Genomic DNA, 19864 nt, shown 5'->3' with positions numbered 1-19864 from the left:
TTCTAGAATAAGCAAAACCTCTCCACCATGATAAAGAAGAACAGTGGCCCAGGGTCTAAGTCAGGTTAGCAGGAATTGAATTGGACAGAACAGGAACTTCCTGAAGTGGCAGAAGTTTTGTGGGTTACTTAGTTTAAGATGTACTTGCCAAGAACCCACTGAACTGTCAGATCTATGCATCTGACCATTTGTAAGTTACATCTATAAAATAAATGCTTCACTTAAAAAAATAATCAAGCCATTGCAGATAACTGACCAAAAATCTGGCCAGTCCAGGTAAAGATGGAGACAAATCTAGTCCTATAACTCTTGACTTAGGAAAGCAAATATAACCAGTTTCTCTAGTGATAGAAGTTTATTCATATACTAAATTCTGCAACTTCTTACAGAGACACTGAGAAGTTAATAGACAATGTCTTAGCAAGCCTCAAAAAAAATGAATGTGCATGATTTTTTTTAATAAAAGCAACAGTGAACACATACTGTTGAATTACAAATGAAACTAAGATTTTCAAGTTAATATGAAAATACCTATTAAAATGACTTCAAAAATAGCTGCTAGCAACTTGTTTGTGACATTTAGCCATTTTTCTCCCCTAAATCTACATATTTTCAGTGCATCTGGTCATATTAAGAAAGCCTGAGTTATTTTTAAATGCTCTTTCACACTGACTTTCCCTCTAATAGAAAGATGAGTGCTAAGCAGAAGCATCATTGTGAAACCTGAAGGTTTCAGAGAGAACTTGGTCCTGCCAACATTTTGATTTCAGAACAGTGAGACAATAAATTTTTATTTTTAAGCCACCAGTTTGTACTATTTTGTTATGAAGCCCTAAGAAAGTAATACAAATGTACTATTTATATATATCACAATTCTCATTATTGGATTATTTCTTTAGTGACTTAAAAACATTTAGAAAAGATTAAATGGATGAACATATTAATCAAATCTCTCCTAAAAAAGAAATGTCCTATATTTCACTGTGAGAGCAGTGATTCTTTTCCTGTTATTAAAATGCTATGAATATGGGCATCACTACAGACTATGTGTACATTTGTAGAAAAATCAGAAGACACATGGGAGTTTGAAATGTTTATCAAAGAAGACACAAAACTGAATAAAATTTTTATTTTAAAATATACCACAAATAATTATAAAGATAAATGTCTCAACTGCACAAACTTTTATATATTTATGTATATGTGTATATATATGTGTCCACATATATACACACACAATATATATACACACACATGTATTTAAACTTTGCTTCATCTTTCATCTTTTTATCTGAGTAAAAAGAAGAACACTTTCCTCATTCAGGAGATTTTTGATGTTGTAATAATTACCTAGAAGGAAAGTGGTAAGAAAAAAAAATTATTTCCATAGACATCATTTCCTTTTGACTAAATATTTAGCTATCACTAAGGCAGTTACAGTATATAGTACCAAATTTTTTCTTAAATCAGTTCATCTAACCTAAAGTAAGTTTTATTTAACTCCATGAACTAAAAAATCCAAGAGTTAACCATCACCTGTGATCCAGACAAGGTTTGAAAGAAATGAAAATCTCACATCATTCTGATTATGAATGCAAAGGTGAATTAGACGAGGGTGAAGAAGAGAAAATTTCTGTATATTCAAACTAATACATACCAAGATTAACTGAGTTACAATAAATGAAACAGTTCACAACAGTTCTGGTACATGCTAAGGACTACATAAACATTGCTATTATTATTACTGTCTTCTTTCATTAGAATGTAAGCTCCGTAAGGCCCGGGAGTTTTCCCCTATTTTGCTCACTTACGCATCCTATACTCTGAGAGCAGTGCTTGACAGACTCTGTCCAATGATGAATAAATAAATGAACAAATTAAAAGTTCTCTTTCCAGAGTCTTGTGCTCTTTAATAGCTGATGAAACACACTATTCTGTATGTTTAAAATAATCTACTAAAAATTGCTTGACTACATAATGTCTTATAAATAATTTTCCTCCTACCCTAGACACAACTAAATTATTTGTATACTTTGCAATAAGCAATTCTTATCCGATTTTCACGTACCCATATACTAACATACTTACCTAATGACAAAATCAAAATATGCATTGTCATGAGTCACATGACATCTTATTTTGACCCGTGTGGCTTCCATTTGCATGGTACTCACGAGCAACTATATAAATATTTTAACTATATGAAAGAAGATTGTCTTTATTTTTCTTACCTGAAGGAACATAGAACGAATCCCCAGTTGTTATTATATAAGGTGTTTCATGTAAGGTACATAAAAGGTCACCAAAGTTAACATAAAAAACCTGTAAAATTAAAAATTAAAATCTCATTTCAAATCGAACCACCATCACACCATGGTACAAAAAAACTTAAAGGAAATGCAGTAAGCAGAATCACGACGCTCCCAAGATGTCCACACTCTAATCTCCAGAATTTGTTTTGTTACATGACAAAAGGGACCTAGAGACTGGGAGATAGGTTAAGTCTCGATTATATAGTTAGGCCTATTCTAATCACGTGAACCGTTAAAAGTGGAGAGTTTCTCCTGGAAGCAGAAGAGGGATGAAGCAGAGGAAAACCAGAGAAATTCAAAACATGAAAAGGACAGACTGTTGCTAGCACTGAAGATAAGAGGGCCATGGGTCAAGATATACAGGCTATTTCTAGAAGCTGAGAATGAACTCTGGCCAACAGCCAGCAAGGAAATGGGAGCCTCAGCCCTACAATATGGAACTGAATTCTGCCAACAACCTGAATAAACCTGAAAGCAGATTCATCCAAAGCGTCTCCAGAGAGGGATACAGAGCTCCCAACATCTTGATTCCAGTCCTGTGGTACTCTAAACAGAAGACTCAGCCAAGCTTACCAGGATTCTAATCAATATAACTGTGAGATAATAAGTAGGTCTTGTTTTAAGTCAATGAATTTATAGTAATTTGTTAAAACAGCAACAGAAAACAAACACTGGAAGAAATTTCTCTTGTTCTTATTATTTAACAGCTTATGAAAATTCAGAACACCACTATAAATAATATCACTTAGCTATACTACAAAATAGCTTGGTCTTATATACACCTCTTCAAAGGTTACATGGTTGGGACAAGTAATTCAATCACCCAACCAAAGAGAGGACAAAAAGTAAAACAAATAAATGATACATTTAAGCAAATATCAACATTAAGAAAGTAAAAGAGGATAAATCTAATTCTCAATCATAAAGACTTCCATATTCATAGTCACGGCAAATTTTACATTTTATACACAGGTAGCACCCAAGTGATGATTTGGTTTTGGGACAACTAGAAAAACCGAAAGCCTTCCAACATTCAGATTCAAATTTTGAGAGTCAGCCATCAAAAATATTTTGCTTCAGAGAATTACTCCTCCTCTTCCACCCCCTTCTCTTATTTTTTTTTAACACTTTGTAAAATGAGCCTTAAATACCAGAAAACCGGTAGCAGCTAGCACTTATACAGCACTTACTCCCTGCCAGTCACTATTCTGAGCACCTAACTGACATTCATTTAATGTATGTAAGAAGCAGTGAGACACGTACTATTTTAATAGTTTTATACAAATGAAGAAAATAAGGCAACAGATTGGGGTAATTTTCCAAGTTCACAATGTAGAAGGCAGAAACGAGATTTGAACTCAGGCACTTTGATTCCAGAATTCATGCTCTTCACCACTATGAAATGCTGTCTCCCTAAATAGGGAAAAAACTCTTCAAATGGTTCCAAAGTACGGTACCTTATAATTTACTTTTTAAAAATTTTATTATATCTTAAAATAATTTTGCATTAATTGAAAAGACAAAAAGGTAACAAACATACTACCCAGAAGGTCAAGCATATATTTCTAGGTGGTTTTTTTTTATCTATTCAGCTTAGCTATGTACACCTCTTTCCACTTCTGCAAACATCTTGGTAGGAAGGTTTTTGAAAGTGCTTGCTTCGGCAGCACATATACTAAAACTGGAAGGCTTTTGAAGTACACAAATACAGAAGGATGAACTCCCATGAATACCTAACACCAACAACTTTCCCCAGTTCCATCTCTTTACTTCCCCCATTCCATGTTATTTTGCAGTAAATACCCCAGCATCATAAATCATCTGCAAATATTTCAGTGTGTACTTAAAAAATCAAGGTGTTTTTAATTTTTTATTTTTTAAAGTTTGGTTTATTATTATTATTATTATTAGTGATCTCCATACTCAGCATGTGGCTTGAACTCAGGATCCCAAAATAAAGAGTCACATGTTCTACCAATAGAACCATCCAGGCACACCTCAAGGTGCTTTTTAAAAACACAACTATAACAGTTTTATCACAACTAAACATAAATGAATATTTAATATCAAATACCCAGTCAGTTTTAAATTTCCAATTGTTTCTTAAATGTATTGTTTTTTTTTTTTTTAAAGATTTTATTTGACAGAGAGAGATCACAAGTAGGCAGAGGCAGGCAGAGAGAAAGGAAGGGAAGCAGGCTCCCCACCGAGCAGAGGGCCCGATGCGGGGCTAGATCCCAGGACTCTGGGATCATGACCTGAGCTGAAAGCAGAGGCTTTAACCCACTGAGCCGCTCAGGTGCCCCTCTTAAATGTATTGTTTAAGAAGTTGTTCATCCTCTTAAATTGCTCACTCTATAGTGGTTCTCAATTTGGGGGTGCTTTCTCAATTTCAGGAGACAACAGGCAATGTCTGGGGACATTTCTGATTCTTACAACTAGAGGAGTACAGCTAGAATCTACTTGGCAGCCAGGGATGCTACCAAACATCCCACAATGCACAGGAAGCCCCTCTACAACAAAGCATTATCTGAACTGAAATGTCAATAGTGCCATGGTTGAGAAACAGTGATCTATATAGGTTCTACTAGGTTTTTATTCCTTGCAACTTATTTATTAAAGAAATCAAGCAGCAAAGTTTGCTGTAAAAATCTTTGCATAGCTGAATTTTGCTGATTGCCAACACCTGAGTATCATATGAATGGTCATCTATTCTTTATTTCCTATAAATTGGTGGTTAGATATTAGAGTTTGATCAAATTTGGGTATTTTTGTTGTTTGCTTTATAGGTTTTTTTCTGTTTGCTTGTTTTTTAAAGGAGATGGAAGAGGCAAGACTATTTCATACAATGTTGTACTCTTCCATCAGGAGGCACATAATGTCTGGTTATCTTCTTTTCATTTTTTTTCTTCTATTTTTTAAATTTACTTTTTTTTTTTAAGATTTTATTTCTTTATCTGACAGAGATCACGAGTAGGCAGAAAGGCAGGCAGAGAGAGGAGGAAAGCAGGCTCCCCGCTGAGCAGAGAACCCGATGTGGGGCTCAATCCCAGGACCCTGGGATCACGACCTGAGCTGAAGGCAGAGGCTTTAACCCACTGAGCCACCCAGGCGCCCCTAATTTACTTTTATAATTAATTATTTTTACCTCTCCTCCCACTCTCCGTCCCTCCACCAACCCTCAGTTTGTTTCCTATAATTAAGAGTCTCTATGGTTTGTCTCCCCGATTTTGTTTTGTCTTATTTTTTCCTCTCTTCCCCTGTGATCCTGTTTTCTTTTTTTTTTCCTGTTTTGTTTCTTAAATTCCACATGAGTGAGCTCATTTGGTAATTCTTTCTCTGACTGACTTCATTTAGTGTAATACCCTCTAATTCCATCCACATCATTGCAAAAGACAAGATTCCATTTTTTGATGGCTGAGTAATATTCCATTGCGTGTGTATGGAATATTGTGTATGTGTATACACGCACACATCTTCTTTATCCATCCATTCATCTGTCAGTGGACATCTGGGCTCTTTCCATGGTTTGGCTATTGTGGACATTGCTGCTATTAACACTGGGGTGCAAGTGTCCCTTCAGATCACTACATTTGTATCTTTGGGGTAAATCCCTAGTAGTGCAATCACTGGGTCATACAGTAGCTCTATTTTCAACTTTCAGGGTTGTCTTCCTTTTTAGATACTAGCAGACATTGATACTCAATGCCTAGACAGATCCAACAGTTTATCAAGGATTACAAAATGACAATATTTTCCTCTACTATTGCTTTTTCATTTATTACTTGGAATTTCTTTTTAAAGATTTTATTTATTTATTTGAGAGAGTGAGAGTACAAGGGTACATCAGAGGAAGAGGGAGAAGCAGGCTCCCCACTGAGCAGGGAGTCTGATGAGGGCTCGATCCCAGGAACATGGGATCATGACCTGAATCAAAGGCAGATGCTTAACCAATTGAGCCACCCAGGCACCCCTAAATGAAATATTTCTAAGAAAAACAAACTTCACCTCATTTTTATTTGGTTACATAATAGTACAGTTTATAAGAAAAGGGCAGAAAAAATATTTGATTATTTCCCTTTATTTATTCATTTGTTGTCAAAATAAGTTAGTCCTAGTATTCTCCAAGAGTGGTGAATTGGGTTTTCTTTTCATATCAGTCTTTCAAATTCATGAATTTATATATAATAGATATGTATCAATCCACTTAAGTTATTCTTATTTACTCAAAACACTTCAAGTTCAGGGGTACCTGGGTGATACAGTCCAGTAGGCCTCCAACTCTTGGGTTTCAGCTCAGGTCATGGTCTCAGGATTGTGGGATTGAGCCCTGTGTCACACTCCACGCTCAGCGCAGAGTCTGCTTGAGATCCTCTCACTTAACCTCTCCCAATCCTCCCCACATTCTCTTTCTAAAATAAATAAATAAATCTTTAAAAATACATATTTCAAGCTCAGCTCCAGGCCTCCATTCAGACATTTCTCTAAGGAGTTCTGGTTCTTTAAAGTATGTTGCTCTAACTTTTTGTTTTTAGTTCTGGAACATTTATTGTCTAATTTTTCAAATATTTCCATCCCTTCACTCATTTGGTTTTATTTCCTCTCTTCTGTTTTCTTTTCCTGTTTTCCACATCACTTCACTTTTATATTTTATATTACATGATTTTTAATATTTATATTATATATTTTATATTTATATAATATAATAAAATATGTATTTTATATTTCCATTTCTAAATCTCATCTTTTGGGAGAGCTCCACAACCAAATCCCATAGTTAATCTGTTAATTCTTTTGTGGTTTGATTTGAACAAATCTACTACTGCTACTATCTCCCTCTCATACAGACTTTTTAACATTGAGTTTGAAGGAAAGAGTTAACAGTCTATGCTAGTTCTCTCTCTGGTCCCTTTTGTTTTTCAAAAGCATGTATTTAAAAGTGTCCTTCACGTTTTAAAAAATGTAAAAATACTCTCATATTAAAAAAAAGAATAACTCTGATTTTCATTCTAAAAAGTTAAAGGCAATATTTAGAAGAAATAAAAATAAACTATGATCACCTGATAACACGTTATTTTTCTATAGTTCCTTCAATTTTCATTTTTAAATTTTGGTCAGAATAAAACAGTTTTCTATTTTCCATAAGTTTGCTTAAATATTTATCCTAAAGTTCTTATATGGCTATTCTTCAAAAATATATGCTTAAACTGATATAAAGATACTTATTAAAGTATCTGGAACATCTAAGTGCTATATAACTGCTTATTATCATATAATGACATCTTATTATAAAGTCAAAATATAAAATATAACCATTTCTTTCTGCAACACTTTTCAATAGTTTCTAATTTTTGCAATTACTATCAATGTTACAAAAAATACCTATATATGTTCAGTTTCCCTACCCTTTAAATTATTTTCTGAGGAAAATATACTGAAATAAGAGTCATAAATCAAAGGGTACAGATATTTTTCCAATAATTTCTACTAGCTCAGTAAATATAAAATATTCTTGTTTTTAATGTTTTTTAATGTACATTCCTTTGAATAGTAGCCAGATTAAATACTTTCAAACATCTACTATTTAAATTTACTATTTAAATTTTCTTTTGTCTAATAAAGGCATCACAGTTTAATGGGTAACTGGTAATTATTTCAATGATGCTATTTCATAATGCTTGTCTTATTAACTGTTCCTTAACTATTATGCAGAAATCATCATTACTTTAGCTAGTTAAATGTGTTTTTTACTCTTTTAATAGCACCTGGAGATCTTTATCATTTTAAGATTGGATTAAAGTATTTTCTAATTCTAGTTATACTAAGGTATTAAGGAGTTACTCTTTCATGTGTGCCTTTTTTTCTTGCCTCAATTTGCCCTTCTTTGATAATATAAACCCAAGGGTCCTCGTGTTCCTTCTCTTTTTCTTTCCTGAGTAAAATTAATTGTTTTGAATGCAATACTCCAGTAACCCATGATACCACAGGTTCTTGAAATGTTACATGTGCCTTAGACTAAGTATTTTTAAATGGCAGTAAAACAGTAAATATATATATATTTTAAAGATTTGATTGATTGATTGATTTGTCAGAAAGAGAGAGCAAAAGCAGAGGAACAGCAGGCAGAGGGAGAGCAGGCTCCCTGCCCAGTAAGGAGCCGGATGTGGGACTTAATCCCAGGACCCTAGGATCATGACCTGAGCCAAAGACATGCTCAACCAACTGAGCCACCCAGGCATCCCTAAAACAGTAAATATTATTAAAATTTGGTGATATTCAAATTCTGCAATTTTCAAATTCAAAATGTACAAATATAACATATATATACTTCACATCAATGGTGCAAAGGTGTGTGTCTCCAATGAAAGAACAAAGATGGACTCACCTTGAATCTCATTATAGTTTCAGCCAGTAATGCTGCCACATACAGTAATACATTATTTAGTACTTATTGAAGTAACTAGCTCCTACTCCTTAGTCTACTGCTAATTACATGATTCTGAGAAAGACTTTTAAAACCTCATTATTGCTAAACTACATGATCAGTGAAATGAAACTTAGACTTAATTTTCACCAGCTCTAATGATTTGTTTGCAAATCTATATTCTACCATTCCTCAAAGTAAAGAACATTCCTTAAACTTCTAAATTTCAAGGTTACATGGCTATGCACAGAACAGGTACTTATTAAAGAACCACTACCTGATTGACTCTAAACAGATTTAACAGAAAAATTCTCTATGCACCACAATAGTATCATTTCTGGGAAAACAGCATTTTTAATGCCTCATCAAGTCCAATAAATCAGAGTTATGCCAACAGAGAAACATAAACATATGGAGAAATACACTCACCAATATATCTGAGCCAACATGCTGCTTTCCCTTTTCTTGATGTGGTCCCAATATCAATTTTCCAGCAGAAAAAATAGGTGTATCCAGTGTTTTATACACTTTCAAGTCACCATGCTCAACACAAAATTGATATGTATCTCGTGGCCTTAAAAGATCTAAGGGAAAAACATTAATGTAAATATAGAGCAACAACAATAATAATGCTCAATGATGTAACATATATACACACATATATAATAGCATTATTCCTAGATATAAACCTGGCTTACAATGACAGAAGTGATTAAGTTAAGGTCATTTACTTGAGCTAGAATGGTAGAGGTCAAATTTTGTCTGTCTCACAAGTTGTGTGACCAGGCAAGTTACTTCTCTATGCCTCTGTTTTCTTTTCTCTAAAATGGGACAATAATAGTTCATCTATGTTGGAGTTGTGAATATCAAATGAATAAATGTGTATAAAGTATTTAAAATACTGTCTGGCACAATTAATAAGCATTAGGTAAGTCTTAGCTATTAACAAAAAAATGGTAAAATTATTATTATTTCTATTATAGCGCAGAGAACAAAATTAGCTAAGAAACAAGATTTCCACATCTTTATGAAGTTTAACATGGCCCACAATTAACAAATGTATCATTGTAATAGATTATTTTGTGCTTGCTTGACTGATTATTAAACAGCAAGATTTTTATCAAGTAAAGCCAGAGTACTTACTGTTGCTCATAAATCACTATCTTAATTCTTCCCCTTTTACTTATAAACCTTTCCAAATATATAGTTAATATATTCTTCTGCAATCAACTTCTGTTTCCTTGGGTATTTAGGAATGTTAGTAATCTTACAGATTGTAGAATATAGAAAATATACAGACTCAAGAAACAGACAAAAAGTTATGAACTCCTGACAACTCTGACAACTTTTCTAACCTGATACAATATAGCAATGTTTTTGGTTAAGAACGTTACACTAAACAAAATTTTCTGTACTTCTACCTCTGTTGCTAAATAAATAATCCGATTATAGAAATACTTAATACTACTTAAGATGTCAAATGGAACCTATTTCACAGCCAAAATTTTAATTGGGAATGCGATCACTGCTTCTCTGGTTGGACCTATTTGTCCTCTGATTAGGAGAAATTAGTCCTAAGTACTCACTGGTATAGTCAAAACAGCTAAAACATTTAACTATTTCCTATATGTAAATTCTGCCTGTTGGTAGATAGCTAAGTGTTCCCTATTTGCCCTTACCACACTATAGTTCATCTCTTGGAACCAGTCATGGTCTCACAGACAATGTACTTTTAAGGCCTATTAGACACGACGGTAGGTCTCTAGAATCCCTCTGCTGGCCTTAAGGTTAACCATGGCATTTATGGCATGCCAATCAACGTCCCTGCTCGTCATCACTCTAAAGGCCTGATCTCTCAGGTACTATTACTGGCATCCCATGGTGCAGAAGGCTGTCCAAATCCTGTCCACAATCCCTGTCTGGACTCACAGTAAGGGTGTATTCTAGGATCTACCAGCTAAATTGCAACAACTACCCATAAAAAAACCCTGTTCCCATGTGTCATCTTGGTTGCCTCCCCCTGGGCCCTACTGAGGGAGGCAACACTCCTGATGACAGCACCTGAACCCTAGAGGATAAATGCCTCGTGCTATGTGTCCCTAGACATTGTTTGCTATCAGAGCTCCTCCAGAGTAGTCCTCAAAGGCTGCTTACTGGAATTAGATACTCTATGGATTTGGGCTCTAAAAGAGCTAGGAAGTAAAAGAGAAAGTAGATAGGTAGTCACCTACAGATAGTCACCAAGCCAGCAATGTGTCCTTACTAATTATTAAATTAAGCATTTTCATTATCCCTAATCTTACCCATGGGAATAATCTCTCTTGTTTCTGGGTCCTTTACCCTTGTTGGCTTCAATGGATCTCCCAGAGGTATATTCAGATTTACCATGAATTTATTCTCTGCAAAAGAAATACCACTGTAATAAAGCTACTTAAAATTCTTCCCAATTAAAAAGAAGTCTGATATTAAATACAGCTAAGAATAAGTTGGAAAAAAAAAAAAAAGACTGCCACAGGCATAACAATCTCTTCCTATTTTCCTATTTATAAATGACCACTCTGACAAACAAAAATTCAAAAACCACAATGATTTAATACAGAAGCAAACATACTATACTATTTTCTGCAAACCTGTAATGACAACTCTTGATACTCTTGCATCATCAAGAAAATTTAGAATATTCTCTCAGCGAGAAGTATAAAATACATTTCAGAAAAAAATTCATCAAAAATGTCAACTTTAATCATAATTTGACATGGGAAAAGTTAGCTTCAATGACAGGGTAATTTACTCACAAGGAAGTTTTTTTTATATTATGCTATTAATGATTTTTTTTTAAAGTAAAAATCTGTTTATTTTCAGAATTTGGGGAAAAAGTGGATATTAAAAAGTGAATTCAAGGGGGGCACCTGGGTGGCTCAGTGGTGTTAAAGCCTCTGCCTTCGGCTCAGGTCATGATCCCAAAGTCCTGGGATCGAGCCCTGAGTTGGACTCTCTGCTCAGCAGGGAGCTGGCTTCCACCTCTCTCTCTGCCTGCCTCTCTGCCTGCTTGTGATCTCTGACTGTCAAATAAATGAATAAAATCTTTTTAAAAATTTAAAAAATTAAAAAATAAATAAATTTTTTTAAAAAGTGAATTCAAAACATTAAAAAAGAAAACACAATACTCCAAAACCAATAGGATGCAGCAAAAGCAGATGTTAAGAGTGAAATTTGTTATAAACGTTTGTATTAAGAAATAAAGTTCAAAGAAACAACATTACACAAGAACTAGAAAAAGACTTAGCTGAAATTTAGTAGAGGAAGGAAGTAACAAAGAAAAATCAGAAATAAATAAAATAGAGACCAGAAGAAACACTAACATAACACTGAAAGTAATAAGCAGTTTTACCATTTGATTTCTTATTTGGCCCAATGCTTATCTGTGCAGTAGTGTATTATTTAATATTTACATACTAAATATTTAATAGTTTACACTGTAGATTTTCCAGCTTTGTTTTATTGTTGATCTTTAGTTTTGTACCACTGTGGCTGGAAAATGTACTTGGTATGATTTCAGTCTTCTTAAATTTGCAGTATTTGTTTTGTCTCTTTTTATGTGGTTTAACCAGGGGATTGAATCTTCTGTGTGTATTTGAAATGTGTATTCTACTTTTCTTGGATGGAATGTTTTATGTATATTTTTGGAACCATGTATTCTGAAGTATGTTTCGAGTTAAAAATGTTCTTGGTGAAAAAAAAAGGAACTCTCACTGAGGGTACTTATTTAAAATAAAGCATATCAGAAGGGAGGTGTGTGGAAGGGTGAAGTAGGTGAAGGGGATTAAGAGTATACTTATCATGATGAATACTGAGTAATGAGGTTCAGAATTGTTGAATTACTATATTGTACACCTGAAACTAATAGAACACTGTATGTTAACTATACTGGAATTAAAATTTAAAAACTTAGTAAGAAAATAAAGAAAAAAAAGGTGAATTCACCCTGAACTATTACATCTAACATTTTTACAAATAAATTACAGAATTTGTAAAGAGCTACTTCTCAGAGCACTATTATTTAAAATAAAATCTAAAGGTTACTTTCAGGAATAAGCTCATACTTCTTTCCTCATTATCAAGACAGATCCTTTTCCTAGCAACCATTTTATTGACTCTTCCAGTGTCTCCTTTTGACTTCCTTTTAGATGATACTGTGTCTGGGGACAGTATTCCACCAATCACAAATCCTCCTGAAAGTTAATGACAAAAAAGGTAAATATCATACCTGAGGAAGTAAAAATATTGAACCAAAATTTAAATTATTATAACATATTTTCTTTCAGGCTATCAAAGAATGTATTACTATTATACTTTACAGTTGGTAACTCAAACAACACAAATACCAATTTCACTTACGTTTCTACCACCCTAAATCCAAATGCACTGATGAAACATGATAGAATGATCTCTGTTGCTTGAAATCAAGTCAGTTTGAAAAACAACACAAAAACCAGCAATGAAATATTTATAATAATGCACATGTGAGTTTAGTTCTTTGACTTAGATATATCCATCACAGAAAGGAAATAATTTTCCGACCCACTATCTATATTTCTATAGAGAAATATGATGAGCAAATGGGATGAGAACAGTAAAAGAGAATACTTAATCTTTGCCACTTACTATTTTCTCATGTTCTGATCTAATGACTTATTTCTTGCAATTAAAAACCTTGTGCAATACTATGGAATAAAAATACTCTCAAGTCACAAACTCACCTCAAACTGCTACCAAAGAGAGAAAAAGATAAGCATTTCCATAGTCATCAGATAGATCTGTACTTGAATCTATTCTGGCCTCATTTTTGAAGGATAATGATAAAATGAGGTAATTTATGTACATATGTAAAATAGTGCTTTGCACATAATATACATAAACTGTTGCATCCTAATTATTATTTGCCAGATATTAAAGTGTAAACTGGAATTTACCTGATGGCCTTCCATGATAATCTATGCGCTCTCCCCGCCAATATTCCAAAGGTTTCAATCGTGTTCTCTTGGTCCTGCGAACATTTGGTGTGTTGGAAGGCAATACTGTAAAAAGATATCACACAAAAAAGGAATGCACATAAATGTTTAATTGGATGGTCTTTGTAGTGGAAAGATTGATATTACCCTCTAGAACACTAATGTTTCTAGACAAAACAGAAAAAAAATTTCACAATATATTTGTGTTAATAGTTAAAGAAATATCAATGAAAAAATATGTTGCTAGATTGTCAAAGATTAAAAAACTTGATGACACCCAAGGTGAATGATGTTAAAGAAACTCAAACATACTGTTAAGTAGAAATGTAAACTGAATTGAAAGCAACCTAGCCATTTGATTTAGAATTTAACTTACATAAAATTAATCTGCAAAAATACTCACAAAAAGAGGCAAAGCTAGAGGTGGTCTAAGACAGTAACATAAGGAAGACCCTGAGCTCACAACTTCCATGGACATACTGAACCTACACCTAAATATAGACCACTTTCTTCTGAAGAACTGAAAACTGACTGAAGAACTTCTGCTCAACAAAGGACAGAGGGACCACGGAGAGAAAGGGAGGAGAGACAAGACAAAGTAGTATCTGACACTCCACTCCCTCTGATGACCTGCAGAAGGATGTCACTGAGAGGTACACAGACTCACCTGCCCTGAGACACAAAACAAACAAACAAAATACCAGTGGTTTAAAGGGTAACTAGACAGTAAGTGAAGAAAAGCTTTTCTAACTTTAGAGCATCTGTCAAAAAGAGGCACAGCTACTGGAACTCTCTCCAGGTCAACAGGTGCTGGCAAGCACCACTGTTTACATTCCTTCACCTTGATAATGCAGATGGGATCAAAATTCAGGTGCTCCAGCTGGCCTGCTAGGGCTACCACAGCCAGACCCAGGGTAGCACCCCATCTGCCTTGCCTCATCACACCAGGGTGACAACAGCCCAAGCACACTCCAGGTCTAGCCGGCCACCCAAAACCACCAAAACACAGAGTCTACATAGAGGATATTCTTACACAAGTCCATTTCTTCAAGACCAATAACGGTAACTGTCCAATTTATTCATAGATACAAATAGAACACTAGACAAAATAAGGAGACATGTTCATGCTCATGTTCCAAATGAAAGAGTAAGATAAAACTCAACAACAACAACAAAAAACCCTAAACAAAACACAAGTAAACAATCCACCTTAGAGTTCCAAGTAATGATCATAAAAATGCTCACCAAACTTGAGAGAAGAATGGATGAACTCAGTGAGAACTTTAATAAAGAGATAAAAAAATATAAAAAAGAACCAGAGCTAAACAATACAAAAGTGAAAGGAAAAACAGACTCTAGGAACTGACAGCAAAGTAGAGGATAGAAGAATGGATCAGTGAGATGGGTAGTAAAAAAGCACCTACGTTGAAAAGCAAAAAGAAAAAAAAATTTTTTTAATGAGGATAGGTCAAGGGAACCCTGGGACAACATCAAGTGTAATAACAGTAGTACCAACAGGGGTTGAAGAAGAAGAAGAAGAAGAAAACAGAGACAGAAGGGCAGAAAAATTAACTGAAGAAATAATAACTGAAAACTTCCCTAATTTGGGAAAGGAAACAGACATCCAAGTTCAGGAAGAACAGAGAACAAGGAGGTCCCAATGAGGTCCACACCAACACACATAATTATTAAAATACCAAAAGTTAAGATAAAGCAGAAATCTTTTTAAAAAGCAGCAAGAGAAAAGCAGACAGTTATGTACAAGGGAAAACCCATAAAGATATCAACTGATCTGGGGCTCCTGGGTGGCTCAGTGGGTTAAGCCTCTGCCTGCTGCTCAGGTCATAATCTCAGGATTCTGGGATCGAACCCCACACCGTGCTCTCTACTCAGAAGGGAGCCTGCTTCCCCTCCCCTCTCTCTGCCTGCTTCTCTGCCTACTTATAATCTTTCAAGTATATAAATAAAATCTTAAAAATAAATAAATAAAGACTACAAGAGACAAAGAAGGGAATTACATAATTATGCAGGATCAATCCAACAAGAGGATTTAACAGTTGTAAGTATATATGAACCCAACACAGGAACACTTAAATATATAAAGTAAATACTAACATACACAAAGGGATAAACTGACAGTAGTACAACAGCAGTCGACTTCAGGGGTGCCTGGCTGGCTCACTGAGTTAAGCATCTGTCTTTGGCTTAGATCATGATCACAGAGTCCTTGGATCAAACCCCATGTCAGGCTCCCTACTCAGTGGGGAGTCTGCTTCTCCCTTTCCCTCTGCCCCTTCCCCTACCTGTGTGTGTGCTCTCTAATATAAAGAAATCTTTAAAAAAAAAAAAAAAGAACTGTTTTCACAGATGACATGATACTCTATGTGGAAAATGCAGAAGATTCCACCACAAAATTGCCAGAATTCATATAGGAATTCAGGAAAGTACTATGATATAAAATCAATGCACAGAAATTAGTTGCATTTCTATACACTAACAATGAGACGGAAGAAGGAGAAATTAAAGAGTTGATCCTATTTACAATTGCACCAAAAACCATTAGACACCTAGGAATAAATCTAACCAAAGAAGCAAAGGATCTGTACTCAGAAAACTATAGAACACTCATGAAACAAATTGAGGAAGACATAAAGTAATGGAAAAACATTTCATACTCATGGATCGGAACAATAAATATTGTGGAAATGTCTATGCTATCTAGAGCAATGAACAACAAATATTGTGAAAATGTCTATGCTACCTAGAGCAATCTACACATTCAATGCAATCCCTATCAATATACCATCAACTTTTATCACAGAACTGGAACAAATCATTCTCAAATTTGTATGGAACCACAAAAGACCCCAAACAGCCAATGGAATCTTGAAAAAGAAACCCAAAGCTAGCAGCAACACAATTCCAGACTTCAAGCTCTATTACAAACTTCTAATTATCAAGACAGTATGGTACGGGCACAAAAAAGACATAGATCAATGGAAAAGAAGAAAGAACATGGAAATGGACCCTCAACTCAACAATCAACTAAACTTGGACAAAGCAGTAAAGAATATCTGGTGGAAAAAAAGACAGTCTCTTCAACAAATGGTGTTGAGAAAATTGGACAGCCACAGGCAGAAGTCTAAACGTGGACTATTCTCTTATACCATACACAAAAACAAGCTTTTCAAAATGGATGAAAGACCAACATGTGAGATAGGAATCCAATAAAATCCTAGAGGAGAACTTAGGCAGCAGCAACCTCTTTGACCTCAGCTACATCAACTTCTTACTTGACACACCTCTGAAGGCAAGGGAACCAAAGGTAAAAACAAACTACTGGGCCTTCATCAAGATAAAAGGCTTTTGCACAGCAAAGGAACAACTGACAAAACCAAAAGACAACCAACAGATTGGGAGAAGATATTTGCAAATGACATATCAGATAAAGGGCTAATATCTAAAATCTATAAAGAACTTACCAAACTCAATACCTAAAGAACAAATAATCCAGTCAAGAAATGGGCAGAAGACATGAACAGACACTTCTCCAAAGAAGGCATCCATATAGCCAACAGACACATGAAAAAATGCTCAACATCACTCAGCATCAGGGAAATACAAATCAAAACTACAATGAAATACCATCTCACACCAGTCAGAATGGCTAAAATTAGTAAGTCAGGAAATGACATGTTGGCAAGGATGTGGGGAAAAGGGAACTCTCTTACACTGCTGGGAATGCAAGATGCTGCAGCCACTCTGGGAAACAGGATAGAGGCTCCTCAAAGTTAAAACTAAGAGCTATTTTACAATCCAGCAATTATACTATTAGGTATTTACCCAAAGGACACAAACATAGTGATCCGAAGGGCACAGGCACACCAATGTTTATAGAAGCAATGTCTGTAATAGCCAAACTATGGAAAGAGCCTAGATGTCCACGAACAGAGGAATGGATAAAGAAAATGTGGTAGGTATATACAATGGAATATTACTCAGCCAGCAAAAAACCTGAAATCTTGCCTCTTGCAACAACGTAGATGGAACTAAAAGACATTACACTAAGCAAAATAAGTTAATCAGAAAAAGACAACTAGGGACGCCTGGGTGGCGCAGTTGGTTAAATGACTGCCTCCGGCTCAGGGCGTGATCCTGGAGTCCCGGGATCGAGTCCCACATCAGGCTCCCAGCTCCATGGGGAGTCTGCTTCTCCCTCTGACCTTCTCCTCGCTCATGCTCTCTCTCACTGTCTCTCTCTCTCAAATAAATAAAATAAAATCTTAAAAAAAAAAAAAAAAAAGAAAAAGACAACTATATGATTTTACTCACGTGTGGAATTTAAGAAACAAAACAGGATTCATAGGAGAAAGGAGGGGAAAATAAGACAAAATCAAAGAGACAGATAAACCATAAGAGACTCTTAATCATAGGAAACAAACTGAGGGTTGCTGGGGTAGTGGGGGATAGGGAAATGGGTGATGGGCATTAAGGACAGTGATGGAATAAACACTGGGTATTATACAAGACTGAGGAATCACTGACCTCTACCTTTGAAACCAATAATACATTATATGTTAACTGAATTTAAATAAAAAAAATTTTTTAAAAGACTAATGAATCACTGAACTCTACCTTTGAAACTAATAAAACACTATATATTAATACAATTAAATTTTAAAAATAAAGAAAAACTTAAATATTTTTTTAAAAAGCAGCAGCAGAAAAAAAAAGCAGTATTAATAAACTGAAATTCTCATAATCATTACAACTTTGGTTGTTAAAATTTACCTTAACCACCTAGCTAATTTTCCATTGGAAGTATTTCTCCTGAATTCTCAATAGCTAGTTTTTGGAGTCAAACTTACATACTAACTTTATTATGAACTAATTTTGAAACATCCCAGAAGTTACAGCCACTCAACCTCTCTTATGTAAACTGTAGCTTCCTCCATCTGTCTAATAAAATAAATAACAGATAAATAACAGAACCTACCTTACGGAGTTTTGTGAGATATAACTTAATGGTGTAAAATGCCTGACATATAGCAATTCATTGAACATTAGCTATTACTGTTTTTTTAAATTTACTTACTTACTTATTTAAGTAGTCTCTACACCCAACATGGGGCTCAAACTCATGACCCGAAGAGCAAGAGTCACATGTTCTTCTGACTGAACTAGCCAGGCGTTCTGCTATTACTGTTTTTTTAAAAAATGGGTAAAGCTGTATTTAGAAAACAAAAACCAAACTGAACACCATCTAAATGCTCCACAACAGAAAATTTACAAATCAGGGTAGTTACGTATGCATGTGTTTGTGTGTATACACATAAATCCACTAATTTTATCTGAACAATGCAAAGTTCTATACACTAAGCTGACTTTGTTGGGTATATAATCAAATTCCTATGCTTTTACCTACTCTGCTTGCTAGGAGTTTCCAATGAATTGAAAGAAGTTTATTAGAATCTCCCAGTCTAACTATAATGTTTAAGTAAAAATTAGGGTTTTTAAAAAACTTTTTTCTTTATATATTTTATTTGATAAGTTGTTTGGTGCGTAAGCATTTGATTTTTCTATCTTCTTCATTAATTTTTTATCATTACCTGTCCTTCTTTATTCTGTTTTTCAAATCTGAGAGTCCCTACCTTTTTAGAGAAATTCAATCCATTATTTAGTGTTAACAAGTACCATGTTTCTTTTTATTCCTTCCATCTTACTTTATATTTAACTAGTTATTTTGCATTGATGCTTCTTTCTCATTTTTATTGATTTGAGCAAATGATCATATCTTTTTACTCCCCTCCCTTAGTCATTTTAAAGTTTTCTGTGCTTTTTTCCCTCTAATATTGGTCACCTTTCCATTCTTGGCACTCAAAAATCAAATTCTCATTTCTCCATGCTTATGTTAAAAACTATAACCCTTACCAACATACACTATCTTCTCCTTTTCTCATTCAGTAAAATAAAACATTTTGACTACTTTTACTACTGCTGTTCTGCCCCTATTCTCTTCCTTACCACATTAAGTTTTATTTTTTTTAAGATTTTATTTATTTATTTGACAGAGAGAGGTCACAAGTACGCTGAAAGGCAGGCAGAGAGAGAGGGAG

General features: G+C 34.5%; 1 protein-coding gene across 2 annotated transcripts in view; it reads right to left on the bottom strand.

The window, feature by feature from the left end:
• Nucleotides 1-1247: 1247 nt before the first annotated feature.
• CENPC (centromere protein C) overlaps nucleotides 1248-19864 on the bottom strand; it is a 97114-nt gene continuing 78497 nt past the window's right edge. For both annotated transcript variants that reach the window (XM_044226118.1, XM_044226117.1), the window contains exons 14-19: nucleotides 13710-13814; nucleotides 12840-12968; nucleotides 11040-11135; nucleotides 9166-9320; nucleotides 2232-2322; nucleotides 1248-1350 (exon numbers count right to left, since the gene is read on the bottom strand). In XM_044226118.1, coding sequence (XP_044082053.1) covers nucleotides 1280-1350; nucleotides 2232-2322; nucleotides 9166-9320; nucleotides 11040-11135; nucleotides 12840-12968; nucleotides 13710-13814 — 647 coding nt within the window. In that variant the 3' untranslated portion in view covers nucleotides 1248-1279. The remainder of the gene's footprint in view (nucleotides 1351-2231; nucleotides 2323-9165; nucleotides 9321-11039; nucleotides 11136-12839; nucleotides 12969-13709; nucleotides 13815-19864) is intronic.

This window comes from Neovison vison, chromosome 11 (assembly GCF_020171115.1).
Source record: "Neovison vison isolate M4711 chromosome 11, ASM_NN_V1, whole genome shotgun sequence".
In the NCBI taxonomy this organism is placed as follows: Eukaryota; Metazoa; Chordata; class Mammalia; order Carnivora; family Mustelidae; genus Neogale; species Neogale vison.
This window is presented reverse-complemented; position numbering and strand designations above follow the sequence as displayed.